This window comes from Manihot esculenta, chromosome 9 (assembly GCF_001659605.2).
Source record: "Manihot esculenta cultivar AM560-2 chromosome 9, M.esculenta_v8, whole genome shotgun sequence".
NCBI classification, from domain to species: domain Eukaryota; kingdom Viridiplantae; phylum Streptophyta; class Magnoliopsida; order Malpighiales; family Euphorbiaceae; genus Manihot; species Manihot esculenta.
In genome coordinates this window covers 16,755,014-16,776,842 of record NC_035169.2, presented here as the reverse complement: position 1 = coordinate 16,776,842, position 21,829 = coordinate 16,755,014, and the positions used below count along the sequence as shown (strand labels likewise).

The 21,829-nt window shown below is 33.8% G+C and overlaps 2 protein-coding genes across 9 annotated transcripts; one reads left to right on the top strand and one right to left on the bottom strand.

The window, feature by feature from the left end:
- Window positions 1-2,109: 2,109 nt before the first annotated feature.
- LOC110622791 lies at window positions 2,110-8,558 on the top strand. Of its 8 annotated transcripts, none has more exons than XR_006351920.1 (6): window positions 2,111-2,554; window positions 2,645-2,792; window positions 2,910-3,175; window positions 4,301-7,857; window positions 8,120-8,208; window positions 8,381-8,558. XR_006351920.1 is itself a non-coding variant. In XM_021767427.2 (4 exons), the coding sequence occupies exons 1-3, from the start codon at window positions 2,183-2,185 to the stop codon at window positions 3,137-3,139; spliced, it is 750 nt and encodes a 249-aa protein (XP_021623119.1). In that variant the 5' UTR covers window positions 2,110-2,182; the 3' UTR covers window positions 3,140-3,171; window positions 4,301-8,558. The 8 variants fall into 8 exon arrangements, 3 of the variants coding, with proteins under 3 accessions (XP_021623119.1, XP_043815488.1, XP_021623118.1); XR_006351919.1 differs by having other exon boundaries at window positions 4,301-7,893; XR_006351918.1 differs by having other exon boundaries at window positions 8,120-8,558.
- Window positions 3,829-21,251, bottom strand: LOC110622792 (probable aquaporin SIP2-1). Its single transcript, XM_021767428.2, has 3 exons — window positions 20,740-21,251; window positions 4,299-4,559; window positions 3,829-4,181 (listed from the first exon to the last, which is right to left on the bottom strand). The coding sequence occupies exons 1-3, from the start codon at window positions 21,034-21,036 to the stop codon at window positions 4,026-4,028; spliced, it is 714 nt and encodes a 237-aa protein (XP_021623120.1). The 5' UTR covers window positions 21,037-21,251; the 3' UTR covers window positions 3,829-4,025.
- Window positions 21,252-21,829: the final 578 nt, after the last annotated feature.

The following is a 21,829-nucleotide window of genomic DNA, read 5'->3' as shown; positions in this document are numbered from 1 at the left end:
ATTACATTAAAGATCATTCTTCTAAATTGTCTCGGAGAAATCTCCTTCCTAAGTGGATTGTACGAATTTGGCTTCTATATAGTGTACCTAGATTACATTAAAAATCATTTTTCTAAATTGTCCTGGAGAAATCTCTTTCCTAAATGGACTGTACGAATTTGGCTTCTAATTTAGGCTAATTAATTTAAAACAAATCCTACAAAATACTAAAATAACAAAATTGGCATAAGCTTAATTCGGCCATACATTCATTATGTGATCTGAAATTGTGTTGCGCGTCTACATGTATTGAAGAGTGTGTGCTTATTTCCTTATTCTTCCATACTTCCCACAGTTCTCATCTCATAAGTCTTGAATTAAGCGATGATAACTTGATTTATCATGGTTTGGAACTTTCCATATTAAATTTTTGAAGAGTGTGAATACTTCAATGCACAATTTATTGTTGAAGAATCGTATCATGCTTGTATCACACGGTATCCATCAACCATGTTTTATTTTGGAAGAAGATGACTGCTTTTGTTTGCTTATTCATTCCTTTTTAACTTACTTGGATGACAAATAGATGGCTGGGGTGGTTCTTCACTCTTATTTCAAGGGTTAGGAATAAATTATCCTTTTAACTTTCCAAAATTATATTTTAACCTACTAAAGTTTCAAGCATGCTTCAATTTTGTTTTTAAATTTCTAATATTTTCATATTGACTTACTATTCTTACATCTTTAAATCTTAGGAGTCCATGTCATATGGAGTAGTACGTCACTATTCAGCAAGCACATCAACCAGCTACGTGGGGAAACCCCTAAGCATTTCTAGGGAGTAACTTGCTCCAACTTGCATTACATTCTATTCTCTTCATTCTCTTCATTTTAAGGCATAACTATTTGTTTAATTGAGATCTCTATGTATTACTTATTAGGCCTTAAAATTTTAGAATGTTACTTTTCTTTCTCTTAAAAAATTCCCTCTAAAGAGTAGATTTGCATTGATCAAGTTTACTTATCAAATTATCTAATGGATTGTGTGCTCGCAGAACTTGTTCTATAATATGCGAACAATTGTTGATATACCAAACTGAAAATTTTTAGCTTTTTTCTTTTTTGGTTAGAGGAGCAGCACAAGAAGTATCTGATCAAAAGCCACTAATTTTCTATGAATAAGCTAGCAATAAGGGAAAAACATTCTAAATTCAACATTTTCCATATCCATGCAGTGGATCTTTGCTTATTTGACCAAGTAAATTTGTTACCTTTAAACAAAAGTTCTTCCAGATTAGCTTCAGACAGAAAATCAAAATAGGGACCTTGGCTTCAATATTGGTTTGAAAACGTAATAGTAAGACAGTCTTAATTTACAGTTTTGACAAGCTTATTTAGTTGTAATTTTTTTTTAAAATTATTATTTTCTTTATTTAAATCATCGGTAGATGTATAATTGTAATTTTTAAAGAAAATATTACTTTATATATTTAAATTGATGCTGGAGCTTTTCCTTTTACTACTTTTGATTTATTAGATGTATAATCGTATTGTGTAAGAAAACATTATTTTCTTTATTAAAATTGATGCTGAAGCATTTTCTTTTACTATTTCTGATCGATTAACATATATCATTGCAATTTCATAAAAAATATAATTGTAATTAAAATTTTAAATTATATAAAACACTAAATTAAAAATATTAAACAACACTACAAAAGCATGCAAAAAAAAAAATTAATTTCTCTTTTATGCTCCATTTGTTCGTGAAAATAATTTGTTTGTGATATATTTTCTGTAAAAAAATTTTTCTATGAATAAAATTTTTCAACAAATTATATTATTTTTTATTATTTAACGTTAATTTAAATAAAATACGTTAACAAATTTATATATAGATGAATTAATAAAATGCAGAAAATTACTTTTTTTTTCAAAAGATAAAGACATTTTCATTAAAATTATTTAATTTTTATTTTAATTAATAAAATATTTTCAATTAATTTTTTTTAGAATTTAAAATGCCAAAAAATATAAAAAAAATATTGTTTTGAAAAATTTTTTCCCTAAAATAATTGGAGCCGTAGCGAAGAAAAGATAGCTATACACTCAACCATCCCCAACAGCATCTGCTGATTTTTTATATTTTGGGATTTTTAGCTCATCAGCCTCAGCCACACAAGCTATATATCAATTATCACTAATGGCACTTACCCTCAAATTCCTTCCTTTATCATCAGCATCCTCTCCTCCTGCTTTCATTCTCCATAATTCACCAAACTACAAGTCGTCGAGCAATCTTCTTCCTTCCCCTAAGCCTCCATCACAGCAACTCATCACTCCAACTAGAAGTCGCTTTCGCATCTCATACAGATACAACTACACCGCGCATGATGAAGAAGGAGATGAAGAATCATGCAGCTTCGACGAAGCAGTTGATCTTTTCAACAGGAGAGAATACTATAAGTGCCATGACTCTCTTGAAGCTCTCTGGATCAAAGCTGAAGATCCCACCAGAACTATTGTTCATGGGATTCTTCAATGTGCTGTTGGATTTCATCATCTCTTTAACCAGGTTGGTCAACTAACTTGAATTTTCTAAAATGGGTTTGGAAGAAATTAAACTATCAACCTGAAGAAAATTAATAAATACATATGCATGTAGAATCATAAAGGGGCAATGATGGAGCTGGGAGAGGGACTGTGTAAGCTTAGAAAGATGAATTTTCAGAGCGGACCTTTTCATCAGTTTGAGCAGGACATTTCTGCTGTTCTCCAATTTATTTATCAAACCCAGATTGAACTTGCAGCCTGTAAGATTAATTAATTGATGTTTTGATAAAATTAAAAAAATCAATTTATAATTTTTTTATATATGTATCGAAGGGACTAATTTTAACAATATGTGTTTTTCTTGAGAAAAAATAAAGGCACGGATGATCTATGTCTGGCCATGGATCAATCAGAGAGATCATACCAGCTTCTTGGAGGATATGGTGCTGGGCAGGTGTTATATAATCTAGAAAATGATCCTGTGGATGGGAGCATGTGGATTGTATTCTGTCCCGACAAATCTTATGCTTCCGCTGACTCTCCCAGAGTAAAGCTTCCCATCCTTGAGGCTACTCAACAACATCTTGTGGCGCATCACCTCTGGTAGCTCCATGTCATTGTTTTGGAGATGACTCTAACGTCTGTAAGTTTTATTATTTCTTTTCTTTTCTTTTCTTTTCTTTTCTAAGACAGTGATCAATCTTTATGAAAGAAATATGAATATTGTTCCATTTTTTTATTAAAATAGAAAGAACTTTGGCTTGAAATTTTATACAAATGGAGAAATAGATTTATCATCAAATTAAATAATTTTTTTTTATAAAAAAATTATAGAGTGAATTGTTAATTAATTTTTATAAGCTTGAACTAGTATTTGTATTAAAACTCCATTGTTTATAACTGGAAATCAATGAATTGCAAATAATTAACTTCTTCCGCACTAAACTGGCAGATCATTTTCTTGACCTGTCTGTATAAAAAGCCTATTCATAAATTCATACTTGTACATTTGCCTTTAAAAATAAAAAATAAAAATAATTATATTAACCCCTAATATGAATTTGTTGTGTTTCTTTGGCTTTTATTTTTACAAGAATTTAATTTACTTTTTAAATGTTTAATTAAAAAAATCATTTTCCAAAAAATATTCAATTGAATTTTTAGAAAACTACTTGTGATATCTATTTCCTTTAAGTTAATTTTTTATTTATTTAAAGCACTAAGAATTGACATTGAAATTGACCAAATAAAATATTTTTTACAAAAAAATATTTAAGTTACTTTCCAGAAATAATGGATGCGTAAGTGATAGTTATTATGCATAAAATAATAAAAGTATTTACATTAGTTAAAAGTCTCCAGCAGAGGCTAACACAGTTGATCTGATAGGCTGTTGAGCAAAAAGAAGATAAATGAAAGAGCTCTACAATTAGAAACCACAGTGAATTACTTCTGTTTGATCATTCTTCATCAAACCTAGAGGGCAAAAATCATCAATCTGATTTACCCTTCTTCTCTTGCTTTCGGCTACGAACAAGCAGCTTAAATGTCCACACTGCCAGAACAGTTGCTTCTATTGGAGCAAGCCAATATACAATTATATGCTCCTTGGTTATATGATCTCCACGGGCGTAAGCCCATCCCATCACCTACACATTTTAAAAACCCATACATACTAGTTCATCTCTGTTTCAAAATTTTTGACAATGGAAAACATATCTAAGATGTATTATTCATCACGTACTAATGATATTTACAACACTTACAGAAGCTGGGTTCATACAACCGCCCGTCAGATCAGAGCCCAGTATCTGAAGAGCTAATTTGGAGACGCTTGATATCCAAGTCTTCATGAAGAAACTACCAGGGATCTTTCTTGAGAGTCCGAGAGAGATGATAACAATTGCGAATGTAAGGACTCCTTCAGTGAGTGCACCACGATGGATGTCCACGTTTAGTCGCGGCCCAAATCCTATTTCAGGAAAGGTTTCAAGAATGTACCTAACTCCAGAGATAGATCCAATTACCTGGGAAAAGTATAAAAGACAACGGACAGATGATTTGCCAAATAAGTTGCCTTTGTGTAACAGTTCAGACTTGCTCATATCCGCTTATTGTATCTACTAAAATGATATGATCAATTATTTCCAGAACCTTTTTTTTTTTTAAAAAAAAAAAAAAAGCAAAAGTTGAACTGCCTCACAACAATCAAATTCTTTCCAAGAAAAATATTGCAAAAATGATTAGCTCATTCGCCATAAACCTGAGAGCTCCAATCAATTTCTCTCTAAATTGTAACAGTATCATTTCTGGTGCATTTGTTTTGAAGTTGAAGAATTGGAAGCTAAAAGCTACGGAAGCAACATATAAGGGTGCTAAACTTAAGAAGCAAAAAATGACACAGAAGTTACGAGTAAGAACTATGTTTCATACAGGATTAGAAAAGAAAAGGTTAATACTATTTATTTATTATATTATTTTAATTTAAATAGTCACAACAACATAACAACTACAATTACTCTTCAATTCCGAATTAGTTGGGGTCAGTAGTGACAAATGCTTATTGTAAAGAGTAGAATAATATTATCAAAAAATTATAGAGCTTTTGATTCAAATTTAATGGGTTTATATAGCTTTCAGAAGATTATAAATAGGAATATATGCCCGCTAAGAGTATAGATTCTATGCTAATTAAGAATGTTACAAATTATTGCAGAAATTTAATTAGGAGGAAATCAAGGCTAGAATCTCGACACCCCTCTCAAGCTGGAGCGTATAGGTCATATATGCTCCAAGCTTGCTAGAAATGTACCCAATTTAGAACTCCTAAGGGATTTAGTGATGATGTTTACTAACTGATCATTGGAATTATTGAAACTGGTGGCAACACATTATATGTTTTGTTCTTTCATGAAAGATTGAATTAGAGGCAATAAGAAGAGCAACTTGATTGTCACATAACAACTTCGTTTGCTTACTTTTCCCATACTTCAACTCTTGAAGAAGTTGTCTATTCCATATAAGTTCCCACGATGCTGAGGCCATAGCTTCTGCACTAGACTTGGCAACCACATCTTGCGTTTTACTCTTTCAAAATATTAAATTCCTCCCATACATGACACAATATCCTAAAATAGAACATCTATCTGATGAGAGCTTTCTGAGCCTATATTTGAATATCCAACAATTTGTGAATGACACTTCTCTTTACACAACAAGCCTTATCTAGGGGTTTTTTTTTATATACTTAGAAATGTGAATAATTACATCCTAGTGACTACTACACGGCACTTGCAAAAATTGACTAAACTACACTAACAGCAAAGGAAATGTTTAGTTGAGTGATTGTGAGTATCTATCGGGATCTTTCAATGGCTTCCTCTATCTAAAAACAAATTTAACATTTAGATCCATAGAAGCATCCACATGTCAACAATCTATCATGCTAATCTCTTTTAGTATATTTAAAGAAAATATTGAATGATCAACTTCACTTTGAAACACTCTAAATTATTGGACCACATCACTAAATCTCTTCAACCATGTTCTTGGATACTGCTTTAAGCCATATAATGATCATCATAAGTGCATACCAAGCTAGACTTCCAAGCAACCGATCCTAGTGATCACTCTATATAGATATTTTGCCATCTAGATCCACCTTGATTGTGTAAAACCCAACGACATCTAATAGTAGATTTGCCCAATAAGAAGACCACCAAATCCTAAAAGCAATTTATTTACGATACTTAAATGACATTCATAAAAAGTATCCAATGAATTATGAGTTCAACACACCCTGTTTAGCAAAAAGATGTATATTCCTTGCTTATTATTAGACAATTGCTTATTCACAAACCTCACATGGGGTGAATAGTTTCCATTTCCCATTTCATGGAAAACCCTTTTCGCTCTGCTAAAAAAGCATTAGTGGTGGTAGCGAGAGTGGGAAGATGATGAAAGTAGACATGGAGCGGTTGGACAGTGGTAGGAGATTGGCTAATTTGAGGTGGAGGAAGAGTAGGAACTAACAAGACTTAATAAACTTATGATGTGTTAAGTTGGATGAAAAGTAAGGAGATGTTTCAAAGGTTGCATCGGCGGATACAAAATATTTGTTGGCAGTAGAGTCATTATCATTTTTAACCTTTTCTATGGCAAGAAAATTTTAAAAATACACATTTGATTGATATAGGCTAAGTTTGTCTTATTCAGGAGGATGATCATGAATAAAGCAAGTACACGCAAACACACATAAGGGCAACTAATGTGAATCCTGAATGAAAAATAAAATAGAACGAGGATTTTGATGCTACAAAATAAAAGAGGGTAAGTGATTGATCAAGTAGCATGTAGTGAGAACAAAATCCCCATAAAGGAGGAGGAACATTTTAATATATAAAATAAGGTCTAGAAAGTCTCAATTAAATGCTGATTTTTTTTCAACTCCATTTTGTTGTGGACATGTTGTACAAGAATTCTAGCAAGTAATACCTTGAGAAGAAAATAAAAAAGGAGCAAAGAGAAAGCGAGAGTCCCTTGCATTGTCAATACATAAAACTTTAACCGAAATATCAAACACTACAAGTAACATGGCTTTTAACAACGAAATATTAACGATGAAATTAAACATCTTTCGTTAATTATATAATTAACGACCAACTATAAAACTTATCGTAATTATATAAATTTATAACGTATAATGTTTATCGTTAAAAATTAAAATAGCCATCGTTAAACCTAGTTTGGATCTTTTGTGTTTTGAAAATAACAATAACACTATTATTATTAAGAAAAATATACATTTTTTTATTTTATAGAGTTTTTTTCTTCAAATTTCCTTTCCCCTCCCACAGGAGGTAGTCTCCTAAAGGTAACCTTCATAAGACTTAATCCCAATCCTCTCCTTAACCAGAACAGAATTTTGGGGATTCTTCATCTATCATCTATCTCTCCATTTTACTGAGTTTTATTTTGTACAGAGATTAGGAGTGACTAAACTAGAATTTTGTGGCCACATTATAAAGAAGAAATTGCTCTTCCACTTACTCCTGCTTCCTGTAATTTTGAGAGGAGATTGGAGCTGCTTCTTGCGATTTTAGGAGGAGATTGGGACCTGCTTGCTGAGCGTTTGGGAGGGGAGGTTGACATGCTTGCTGCGCGTTTGGGAGCAGAGGTGCTGTTGGGATTTGGTTGCTGCGAAACTGTGAGGATACCTGCTTGGGACCTGCTAGCTTGCTACGAAAATCGAGTCCACTGCTGAGATTAAAATTGCTAGACTGCCGAGATTGGAGGATTGTTAAGATTGGAAGGCCCATTGCTGAGGTAGTGTTCTCCTCAAGGTTACCCATTGTTGCTTAGGTATGCTTTTGTTTGCTTCATTTATGAAGGTTAATGTCCTTGCAAATAACTGCATGAAAATAACTGTATGTCTTTTGACGAGAATCATTAACTAGTGTATTTCAATTTTGGTGCTCAAGTTTCTGCATATATATCCTTTGACCATTTTTTTATTCTGTATATGATGCCTGAACATTTGCATTGCATATAGGACAGTTTTCAATGAGGCATACTATTTCTGTTGCAGATTGGCAAAACAAAAGTGCTCCTTTTAGGTTTGGAATAACTGGTGCAATGACTAGGGTTGGCAGTTCACCCTCAAACTACACTCTCATGGTCTTAATTCTACATTCTCCCTTCTCTCCACATTCCTATCATTATTTCTTGTGGCTTGGATCTGCCTTGGATCTGATGCTCTTATGTATACATACAATCCACTTATTTGTAACATTGATTCTATATTCTCTGCATTCTTTGATATTCATTCCTTCACCTCCTTTGATTGCAGTATGCTGGTGCAGCTTAGGACAAACTAAAAGACGTAAGTATGTTTAATTTGAGTTCCATGTTTAATTTGAGTTCCTATTTTATTGTTTGAGTTGTTTTTATTTAAGCTGGGAATGATATTGTAGCATTACTGGCTTTTGCCTTTATATCAATGATAACACATCCTTATATTTTAATTTTCAATGCATTTTGACCATATTTATCAAACTGGTGAGCTTTGTTTCCATCACTAAAATTTACTTAGAAAATCATTGCCTACGTTTAAATTGGTCCAAGTTTAGATCATCTCTTAAACATTACTCAAGTAGCCTGAATTTTTGACAAAGAAAAAATAGCCTGAATATATAATTTTTTCTTTTGGTTAATAGTTTGAACACAGGACCTGAAAGATAGGATTTGTCATTTTGCTATTAGTTTTACATGATGGTACATCACTAAAATTTACTTAGAAAATCATTGCCTACGTTTAAATTGGTCCAAGTTTAGATCATCTCTTAAACATTACTCAAGTAGCCTGAATTTTTGACAAAGAAAAAATAGCCTGAATATATAATTTTTTCTTTTGGTTAATAGTTTGAACACAGGACCTGAAAGATAGGATTTGTCATTTTGCTATTAGTTTTACATGATGGTAGGAGTCACCGAATGGGAGTAAATTTAAATAGATGATCTATTGTTTTGTTTAGCAATAGATACTACAAACTAGCCCTTGTTTGATTCAAGTTTTATTCTACTGATTAGAAATAAAATCTGCTAACATTATGGATGTTTAATATGGGAGCTTAAACATTGAACCACAGCAGCAGGCACTTGCTGCTGTGGTGCACAGCAGCAGCAGGTCTGCTGCTGTGGGCAGCAAGTCAACAGCAGTTTCCTGCTGCTGCTGTGGTGTCTGCTGTGCACCACAGCAGTCTGCTGCTGTGAGCAGCCCTCCTGCTGTGCAAACAGCAGCAGCAGGCACTTGTTGATGCTGTGGTAGCAGCAGCAGGTCTGCTGCTGTGAACAGCAGGTGCCTGCTGCACCATAGCAGCAGGCAAGCACCTATTAAATTGGTAGATAACCTATTAAACAATATCAACCCAGAAGAAAAGAATTGAGACATGCTAAACAATATCAACCATCTAGCGCATCATACATTAATGATAACAAAATTAGAAGATAGATAACTATCATTAATAACAACAAAGTTTATATTAATTTTCTTTCAACTACATGCAGTACATGATGGTTAATTCAATTGTACTACAAAAGTATAACAACCTGTTACATGGCAGACTTGCAATTCCCTTTGAAATAGAGAAATAGCAGAGAGAAAGAGAGAAGTAAAATGGCTGAGAAAAGTGTTGACTTATTTACTGATCCTAGCTCATTCTAGGGATATGATTTGATTTGATTGGAATCTTTAATTATCTCTGTAATTATTATTTATTATTTGCTTCCTGTTTAGATATAATTATTTGTGTATAAATAGTCATATAGACCAATTGTAAAGATTAAAAGTGAAATACAAGAATACTCTAAATTTTTTCAAAATTTTTTATGGTATCAGAGCTTTTCCTGATTTTAGAGTTCAAATTCAATTTTTCCTCTTTAGGGTTTTGAAACCCTAGATTTACCTTTTTTAGAACTAACCCGTCTAGGAGTCTTTCCTCCTCTCACCGCTGGCACCAGGAGAATCGTCGGACTGTCGCCGGCCGATCGCCCAGCTCAGACGCCGGAAAAGCCCAAGCGTGAGGCTTACGCGCCTCCCCTTCCCGGCGCATGACCCATCGCGTCCCGGCGAGTGACCAATCGCCTGATGCTGCTTTGCCTCTCCGATCACTCCAACGATGATTCCAACCATCTTTTCGGCTTTCCCATGCTGCTAACCGGTCTTTTGGTGAATCGATTGGGCTCTCTTGTGTGTACAACCTTAGGTACCTCCTATTCTTTCACGGTTCATAAATCTTTACCATGGCAGAAGGTAAAAAGGTTTCGATTCCTAACTCTGATTACTCGTTTTCCGGTGTCACATCTAACTTTGTAAAGTCAAATAATGCTTCTTCTCTGAATAATATTCCATGGATTATCGATTTTGGTGCGAATAGACACATGACAGGCTCTTCTAAAGACTTTCTCAATTATTCTCCTTCTCTAACCAAAGATATTGTCAGAATTGCTAATGGCTCTTTTACTCCCATATTCGGAACAGACTCTGTTATTTGCACATCCAACATTAAATTATCATCTGTCCTTCATGTTCTCCACTTTCCTGTCAATTTTTTATCTGTCAGTGCTATCACCAATGCCCTTAATTGTAAAAATTGAATTCTTTCCTGATCATTGTGTTATTCAGGATCTTCGCACAGGAAAGAGGATTGGCAATGGTAGGTTGCATGATGGCTTATATGTGTTGGAGGGTGATCCAGGTTCTTCGATATCTCAAGCCTGTTTTGGAGAAAATAAGGATGTCAATCAGGAAATAATACAGTGGCACAGGCGGTTAGGGCATCCATCATTTTTTGCCTTAAAAAAACTTTATCCTAATTTGTTTGCTAGAACTCAGTTTGATTCTCTATTTTGTGATGCTTGTGAGTATGCTAAACACACTAGAACATCCTATCTTTTGAGTCATAATAAAAGTCAAATTCCTTTTGCGACTATTCATTCTGATGTTTGGGGGCCTACTCAAACTGTCTTCTTGTCTGGTAATCGATGGTTTGTCACCTTTATTGATTGTTGCACTCGAATGACTTGGGTCTATTTGATTAAAGCTAAAAGTGATGTCTTTTCTTGTTTTCAATCTTTTCATAAGATGGTTTGTACTCAATTTGATACTAAGGTGAAAATTTTGAGAACTGACAATGGAAGAGAATACATAGATAGTAGCTTTTCTACTTATTTGGAGAGTAATGGGATAGTATACTAGACTAGTTGTCCTTATACTAGTGCTCAAAATGGCATTGCTGAGAGGAAAAATAGACATCTATTAGAGGTAGCTCGATCTCTTATGTTTACCATGAATCTACCCAAAGCATATTGGGAAGATGCAACCTTGCATCTGCTTATCTTATCAATAGAATGTCTCTCAAGACTCTTGACTTTATGAGTCCTTTGGCGGTTCTACAAAGGAAGAATTCATACATTGTTCCACCAAAAGTATTTGGGTGTGTTTGCTTTGTCCATACTGGACGACAGGCAAATTGGATCTCAAGGCCCTTAAATGTGTGTTTGTTGGGTATTCTCCAACACAAAAAGGATACAAGTGTTATTATCCTCCCTCTAGGAAATACTTAGTCAGTATGGATGTTACCTTCCGAGAAACTGAACCCTACTTCAGTTCCATCCACTCACTTCTTCAGGAGGAGAATAATGAGCAAGAAGAGGTGATCCCGAATTCTGTGATTCTGAATGATATGGTTCAACTAGATAGTTTGAGTTCTAGTAGACAGGGGGAGATGTCCAATCAAGGAGAGAGAATTTGTCGTTTGGACAAGCCAGATTTGAGAAGATATTCGAGGAGAGACAAGACAGAAAAAGCCATTATGCAGTCTACTCAGAGTCAAGAATCCTCTTCTAGTGAGTTACCCACAACTCTTAAATGCTCCAATGACTTAGATAAACCTATTGCACAAAGAAAATGGGTCAGATATTGTACTAAACACCCTATTTTTAACTTTGTTTCTTATGAATCTTTGTCTCCTTCCTATAGAGCCTTTGCCTTGTCTATTTCCTCTGTGCCTATTCCACAGGATTGGAAGAAAGCTCTTGCAGATCCTAAATGGAAGGGAGCAATGATTGAAGAGATGAAAGTATTGGCTAAAAATGAGACATGGGAGCTTGTCACTCTCTCACCTGGGAAAAAACTCATTGGCTGTAAATGGGTGTTCACAGTGAAACACAAAGTTGATGGCACAATTGAACGGTTTAAGGCCAGGTTGATTGCTAAAGGATTCACCCAAACCTATGCAGTGGATTACCAAGAGACATTTGCCCCAGTTGCAAAAATGAACTCAATTAGAGTTCTGTTATCCTGCACAGCCAACTTGGACTGGGACTTGTAACGGTTTGATGTGAAGAATGCTTTCCTCCATGGAGATTTAGAGAAAAAAGTGTTCATAGAAATTCCTCCTGGGTTCGCTGATGAGAAGACACAAGGAAAGGTGTGCAAGTTAAAAAAGGCTTTGTATGGACTAAAACAATCTCCCAGAGCTTGGTTTGACAGGTTCAGCAGAGCCATGATGTCCTTTGGTTATCAACAAAGTAATGCTAATCACACTCTGTTTATCAAACATCACAAGGGTAAGATCACCCTTCTTATTGTTTATATTGATGATATAATGGTGACCAGCAATGACAAAGAGGAAATGGCTCAACCAAAGAGGTTACTTAGGAATTTGAAATCAAAGATCTAGGAAAACTGCAATATTTCCTAGGTATCGAGGTGACTAGATCAGAAAAAAGAATTTTCATCTCCCAAAAAAAGTACATTCTGGATCTTTTGGAAGAAACTGGTATAATGGGGTGTAAACCAGCAGAATCTCCCATTGAAAGTAATCACAAGCTGGAAGCAGGAACTGGTGAATCCGTGGATATTAAAAGATACCAGAGATTGGTAGGAAAGTTGATTTATCTCTCACACACTCGACCGGATATAGCCTATGCTGTTAGCTTAGTCAGCCAATTCATACATGACCCTCGCGAAACTCATATGCAGGCTGTACTTCACATCTTAAGATACCTAAAGTCTGCACTAGGGAAAGGGCTTCTTTACTCCAAACATGGTCACCTCCGAGTTGAAGCTTTTACAGATGCAGATTGGGCAGGATCTCTTGATGACAGGAGATTCACCTCTGACTACTGCACAATTGTGAGAGAGAACCTTATCACCTGGAAAAGTAAAAAACAAAGTGTTGTTGCTCGGTCAAGTGCTGAAGCAGAATATAGAGCAATGGCCCAAGGTGTGTGTGAACTCTTATGGTTACAGAAGTTATTGGAGGAGTTGAGGTTGCTCGAGAGAGACAAGATAACTTTGTATTGTGACAATAAAACTACTACAAGTATAGTACAAAATCCAGTCCAACATGACTAGACGAAGCACATTGAAATTAATCGGCACTTCATTAAAGAAAAATTAATAGACAGTGTCTTGAGCCTAGTTCATGTGACTTCTACTGGGCAACTTGCGGATGTGTTTACTAAAGGACTCAACAACAAGATCTATCATAATCTGATTTGCAAGTTGGGCATGTGTGACATTTTTGCACCAACTTGAGAGGGAGTGTTGACTTATTTGCTAATCCTAACTGATTCTAGAGATATGATTTGATTTGATTGGGATCCTTAATTATCTCTATAATTATTATTTGATTATTTGCTTCCTGTTTAGATATAATTCTTTGTGTATAAATAGTCATATAGACCAATTGTAAAGATTAAGAGTGAAATACAAGAATACTCTAAATTTTCTCAAAATTCTTCAAAAAGAAATAGAAGGGGGAGAAGTAACAGAGAGAATCAGAGAAGAGGAAAGAGAAGAAGTAGAGAGAAAGAGTTTATCTTTAATTGCTAATGATCTTGGATATTTTTATCTTCACAAATAAGTTCCTATTTATACTACTTTGGGTGCCACAATTACTTTCTACCGTTACAAGTTACAACTGAATGCAGAGACTAATCCAATACTTCTTTATTCCTTACTCATAACATTCCCTACCCCTTGAAATCATTCTTGTCCTTAGAAACGAAGAAAATGTTGAAAATTGAAATGAATTTCTATTGCTTCTTTCCTCAGACTTGGTCAGAAGGATGTGAAAATGCCACATAGAAGCTTTTGCTAGTCAATTAATCCCCTGAATTTAGAACCCCAAATGTTAACTTCCAGCACATGCTTCAGCTGAAATGTTCTAGAAAGTTGGGCTAAAGTTGTGAGTGATTTTATGGACTCTTTATTGACGAGGAACTTTTTTTTCCCCTTTTTCTTCTTCAGCTGAAATGACACATAAAGCTTAGCTGAAGTCTAAAGATGCTAAACTTTCTTCCTTTTCCTTCTCCAAATTTCCCATGCTTGTTCCTTCAAGATTACAATAGAATTTGATGTCATAACCTTTTTCCTTTCTCTTCTTGTTATTTCCCATTTATCTTCCATAAGGATTACATGATGACAACTGAAACAACCCAACCCAAACTGATCCAAATAACTTTTGGACTCACTTTCCACTTGGTCCAAAATAGTTTGCTAAGTTAGGACCGAACCCTCGGGTATTGTGGTTCGCTAGTACCTCGGGCGATTCCACCTCGTCTCACACGGGCAGCCTTTTCCTCCCAGGCCCACTAGCTCTGCACAATTTTTCTGATCCAGGGTGGCTCTGATACCAATTGAAACAGCCCAACCCAAACTGACCCAAATAACTTTTGGACCCACTTTCCACTTGGCTCAAAATGATTAACCCAAGTTATTTAGTAGTTTAATGCCAGCTATTATATACAATTTTGATTTTCCATAAACCGCCAATGTGGGATCCTTTCCCAAGGATGGTGCTGAATGTCACAACAACCGTTGTACTCACCATCTTAGCTCCAAAAATACTGCCACATGTTTCCAGCCCCCACACCTTTATCTTTCTTTTCTTCAAGAACATTTTCAAGAATTTCAGTAGCAAAAAACTCAGTTTTGGGACTGAATTGTGCAAACATTTTAGATTCAACTAATATTGTCCTCATTTCAAACTTTAGTTGCCCATCATCACCATCTTCATTTTTCTCCTTCTTGATCTCACTTACATTAGACATGTCAACAAAAAGCTCCTGCTCCACCTCAATGGCTGTCTTTCTTATCGGAAATTTCACATGAGACATCTTGTTCTTTAGTATGCTTTTCAAAAATTTAATTTTCATTGATCAATACTGCAATCTTTTTCTTTGTCACTTGAATTGATTGTTCAAACCTTTCCATTTTCTAATCTAAATTTTCTACTTTTTGAATCACTTTTTCGATCTTTGTTCCAACCACTCTTTTTGTTCTTTTTATCTTCTATCTAGAATTTCTTGAACTTCATTAAGAAAAACTTGTGCCAAATATTGCACTTCCATGATTCAAAAATTTCAAGGAAACAAAGAAAATCAAGAAGAGCAATCTGATTTTCAAGAAGTAAAATGATAATTCAAGGGAGAAATTTTATGGAAAAATCAATAAAGTCGGAAGAAGAAGAATGAAAAGAATGTGAATAAAGGAAGGAACGAAAATTTCAAGAATTCCAAGAAACAAGTTCTTGAAATGCTGAAAGTGAGGAATTAAAGAAGAAAATATAAGAACTAGAAAACAATAGAACAAAAAAGAATTTGGTTCAAGAATTTAAGAAAGAAAGAGGTTCCAAAGGAAAGAAAGAAGTGCAGAAACAAGGTTTTGCCAAGAAAAAGAAAGACAGAGCAAGAACAGAAGGAAGGAAATAGAAGAAATTTCTGCAAATGAGAGGAAGAAAATTATGGAAAAGAAAGAAGGAGAAGAATTCCCAGGGATAGAAGAAGAAAGATTCTGCCAAGAAAAAAGAAGAGAGAAGAAAGAACGGGAAAGAAAGAAATTTTAGGAAGAAGAAAGAAGAATTAGAGGAAAGAAAGCAAAATAGAAGAAGAAGAAGAAAATAACTGGTGACTCTCAAGTGCACAACGAGACATGCTTTGTGACTTATAACCTACTTCAATCATCTTCCCTGTGATCTAATCTTACATAATAACAAAGTCAACCAAAAAATTTACAAAATAATGAAAATTTTTAGTCAATTTACTAATGCAAATCAAACTATTTGAGCATTCAAGGGTAAATAAGACTAGAGTTAAAGGAATAGAAGGAAGAATATTTACTTCTATCCTTTTAACTATAGTTTTGGAACTATTAGCTAAATTGACTTTAAATAGCGTCAAAGGAGAAATAAGAGTGGAGAAAATGTTGTTATTACTACATATGCAGTTAGAAGCATCAGAATCTAGAATCCATGGACCAATGACAACGGGTAAAGACTTTGTTAGAGAAGCAAAAGAATTACTTAAGTGATAAATAGTGAATGAAAAGGACTATTATTTTACTGCTTGGAACTGTAAATATTCCTTGTTATCTGCACCACTTAAGATGACGGAGTGTGGCAACTGATCTTACATATTAGGTAATGGAAGCAAACCACCTCCATTACTGTAGATCATGTGAGTAGTTGATCTACCAGTATTATCATATTGATTGTGAGCATTATTATCACAATAGATGCAATGAGACTTTTTTTTCTTTTTACCTTTTTGGTAGCCCCTTGTTCTTGTAGATTTCCCTTCTATATAGCCAACGGATAGGATTCCATTTCTGACGAGATATCCTTAATAAGCAGGATGAGAGCTAGCCTTGCAAATACAACCTCTAAACTAAACAAATTAGTGTTTCATCTTTTATAGCAACAAGATCAAATGGAAGCCCAACCAATGCTAGAACCATGAAGAACTTGTCTCGCTATTTTCTTATGCAGTCACACTATTAGTAAAAGGCATGAGAGCTTTAACTTCATTTTTCAATGTTCTACTTGTCCCAAATAAATAGCCATATCTGAATGATTTTTTTATGAATGAACTGTGTTTGATACTACTTCATAAATACAATGCACATCATTGGTGTATAATATTTTGCTTAGGCCAGACCTTACTACACGTCTTACATGACTAAAATAAAACTAGTAATTGGATGTAATGAGTGCCATAATATAAGGTACAGCATAATTGCACATCAATCTTAGTCCAATTTGTTTGATTGCTAAAAGCGGTATCCAAAGCAATTTTTTCTAGATGATCATCATATGTTGCCCCATAAATTATAATTCTACTGATGCAACTCAATATATTTGATAGTAGTAATATTTGGAGAGCTTGCATTTGAAGAGCAAATAGGTTTAAGAATCATAGAACCTATGTTGGAAGACTCTTACTTCTCATGTTAACATCTAGTTGGTAAAATTAAAAAGAAGTGTTTGGAGACCTGAGGGAAGACTTGAAGGGATGGCAAGTGATGCGACCCACTTGGTTGGGGTCTCCCACCATTGGCGAGGCTACTCAAGATGTCGCCACTATAAATATTTGCTGGAAAGTCGTCATGCACTAGCATATGTATTGGAGGTTGAGAAGAAGAGGCGATGTGTGGCTGTGCATGAAGCTAGCTCTTGCGACAACACTTTGAGGAGGCACCTATCAATCGCTAACGAGACTAGCGAGGAGGGTGGTGCGACCAATTGGCTTCTAGAAGGCTTTCAACAAGAAATGGCAAGCCCATCTCTTAAAGCAAAGAGATTAAAAAGAGAAAGAAAAAGGAGGTCACCATGTAAAGACTAAAGAGAGAAAATATTGTGAAGAAATTATAGCACTTGATTATTTCCTCAACCTTGATGAATTTTATATAGCTTACAGAAGATTATAGAATAGGAATACAAACCCAAATAGGAATATATAGATTTTTGGCTAATTAGGAAATCACATATGATTACAATAATCTAATTAGGAGACCAAGGCTAGAATATCTAGAATCTCAACACTAAAAAAGTTAAATAAATATTTTTTCTTTATTCTCACCCTTTCCCCCCTCCTTGATAGGGGAGGAGACAAAAACATATTAAAAGGGATTAACTTTTAACTCTATTAACTCATATCCTCCCTCCAAAGTCCAAATAAACACATCCCTCGTAAACAAAAGGCCATTTTGGAATTGCAAAGTTATTGCCCTCTCCTATCTCAATATGGGCATGTCTCATTCCCTTATCACATGCATTAAGCAAATTTGGTATGGGGCTGCAAATATCATCACGAATGAACAGTGGAACCGAGATAAAGAAGAGTAATAATGGTAGAGATGAAGAACAAATGAAGGAAATGATGCAAAGAAAAAGAAAGGAAAAATGTTAGAGTGCAAAAAGTGTGACAGAGAATTAATACTCTCATGGTCATTTTTAATGAAGAATTGACCCCACTCCAAGTAATGTTCTGATTTGGAGACAACGTATGTACTTTCAAGAGTTCCTTTCATAAAGGAAGAGTGACCAATTCCTAAGGCCAAAAAACCATAGATATATAATAACTAACAAAGATTCTAACTAATACCAATTATTTCTAAAACATCAAATAACCTTAAAAGGAAATTGAGTGAAAACAAAATGTACCTCAAACTTAATATTCATGCTAATAAAAGACCATTAAAATAAGAAAACAATCATTGCTGGAATTTTATCTTCTCATATTTGCATTAAACTCTGCAAGACTGATAAAGCTCAGCATTGAGGTTTAAAGTGTTACACTATCATAAACTTCTGACCTTGAATATGACACCATTTACTTCTCATTACTTGTGCCAAAAAAAAAGTATATTGTAATTCTTTGTCCTGAACTAGACCATTGAATTTGTAAATTGATTAAGCCAATTTATTAATCATAAGGTTCTTCCATCTCTATTTCTCAATTTATACATCAAGTCAACACTCACTCTATTTCTCAATTTATACATCAAGTCAACACTCAATACCAATTGAAGAGTTTCACAACTTAACCTCTTCAAGAAAGCACACATCTGCTGACTATTTTTAATTTTCAACAGGTTGTACTTACTGTTTTTTACTGTTATTAGTGTTAGCAGATATTCACAGTTATTGCACTTGTCCGAGGCATGTTTGACACAGTCCTTAAGGAAATTCCGTCCCTCTAGGTAGTAGAATGGTAGAACCAATAAAACAAAGGGAAGAGATATAAATTCTAAATTTTATTTATTTTCAAATCAATTTCCAATCATGGAAAAGATCTATCTAAATGCCCAAAGGATGTAGATAGTAGATACTATTTATAGTAGAATTAATAATCCTACTACTGTTAGGATTTAGAACCCTAAACAAGAAATACTAATTAGCGATACCAAACAAATACTTCTTCCTAAATAAAATAAAACTCTACTTCCTATATATCTTCCTACAATAGGCAGTCCCAAAATTTCTAGAAAACCCTGCATCGTTCCCCCTTGGTTGAAAAGAAATTGACTCTCTAGAGATGCACAGCAAATAGGAATCCAAATAAGAAAAGGATGCAGAATTTGAAAATCCTTTTAAGTAATCCAAATCATGTTTTAGTTGTCTGAGAAATGTAACAGAAGGAATCTCAGCAGAACAAGTATTTCAGTTGGAACAGCTGGAAGGACTTAGCAGACCATATGAAAATAAGAATCCAAATAAGAAGGATCCAGAATTTGAAAATCGTCTTAAGTAATACAAACCATGTTTAGTTGTTGGAGAAATGTAACACAAGTAGTTAGAAAGAAAGGAATCCCGCCAGAACTTGTATTTCAGCTGAGTTAGCAGGCTGTATAAATAGCAGCAAAAGATATTTGCATTGAATTGTCTGAATCAATATCAAGAAATCCCAATAAATATCTCATCATTTCTACTCTATTTTCTCTCATTTCTATTACATAGTCTTTCTTATTCCTCTGATTCTATTCCTTTCTCTTTCATTACCCGTAACTAACTAATTATGGATTCAATCCTTAACAAGAACCTAGAAAAGGACCCAAAATAAAACCATTACTGCATTGACCTAATAGAAATTACCATTACTTAAAAGCACCTATAGTTGTTAGATAACATCATTGTCATTCGAAAACCATATTACCACCATCATCACCCCTATCTTTAGCATGCTAAATTCATACGAATGTAAAATTTAGTTGTGACATTTTTCACAAATATCATCAAATTCACAATATATATTTTGGTAATAATTCAGTTGAATCTCAAATTTTAAATCAGGGACTACTAACATATGGGACTCTCGTATTTTCTTCACTAAATTTGCAATTTCATCAAACAAAGCTGACTAGGTGAGGGTGGCTACATTTCCCTTTCTGCTTTTTCAAGGGCAACCTAATTATTTGCATCAAATTATTTCTTTTTTTTTCTGTTTCTTAAAAATTGTGGGTAAAGAGAGTATTATGAAGAGAGAAAAACAAATGCAAATATGTTGATAATAATGAATTCTTCAACTCTTTCCAAAAATTTAAGATCTACAGAAAAATTACTAGCACAATATGAAAAGCCGTATCCACATCCAGTAATTCTGAGATAAAATTAGAAACAACAGGGGAAAATGACTGGACGAGAATATTATTCACATCACAACCAATCTGGACTTCAAATCACGTTTTCATTTTACTGAGAAAACGAAAAGATCAAATTTTGTGCATTAAATTTCAGGCAACCCATAAAACAAAAAAGAAATAATTTGAAACCCAAGTCCAAATTACTCCATCGGAGATATTCAGCTATTGAAACAAAAATATAAAGTATAAAAAAAAAAAGGGAAACAAAAAAGAGTAAAAACCTGAGCAGGGATTCTGGCCCCAACAGTGAGGAGAAATTGACTGAAATCCCCAGAGATTGCAGAAGAGAAAATTGTGAGAGGATTGTAAGCTCCTCCGTTGGTGATCTTACCCAAGAAGGCAAAGAAGAACATGTTAATGATAGAAAAAGCAGCTTTGATAGCCTCGTCTCTGGGTTCATGATGCCCCAAACCTAAAAAACGATTCAGAAAAATCTTTATCAAAGCTCCTGACCATACCCACATGAAAGAAATTACGAAGTCTGATATGATCAAACGAAGAGTAACTGCAGAATCCATTTCCACCCTGAATTTTTTTTTTTTTTTTTTTATTTTTATTTTTTTGTTTCCTGTGTAACTAATGCATGAAAATGGACGTTGTTTTTATTATAGAAAGGGAGAGGAGGTGGTGTTGTCACTGAGCACCACACAGCTTCCTGCTCTATTTCCTATTTGTCGCAGGTGAGGCTCTCCGCTTTTTCTCAAAACCATCTTCCTGTTGTTATCGCAGCCGGTCAAAATAGGATGAGCTGTTAGGTTCTTTTTCTGTTGTATTTTATACGCCACAAAAAAACATGTTTAATCACCATGGATTGTAATGAAAACTTTTCAATTTATTACTATTACCCACTATCCATAAAATTATTTATTTAATTGAATATAAAAATATAAAATTTTACATTTAATCTTTATTATTCATTACTATTTAAAATATTAGTACTCTATTTGAATAATATCTCTAAATTTAAATAATTTTAAATTAGAGATTTTAAAATTTAGATAAAATATTATAACAATAAATAAGAATATATAAATTTAACTAATATTTAAAAATATAAATAAATAATTATTGGTATAACATGTGCAATAATTTAAAACTAATCAAAATCATTTTAAATTTAATTATAATTGTAATAAAATTAAAATGGATTAAACATAATTATTTAGTTAAATATTTATGTTAAAATATTATAAAAAAATACTTTAATGTTTATTTTTTATTTTATATATATATATATATATATTGATGTGGAATTCAAAACTAATTCATGATAAAAAATATCGTTACACAACTTGATAAAAAATAAAATAA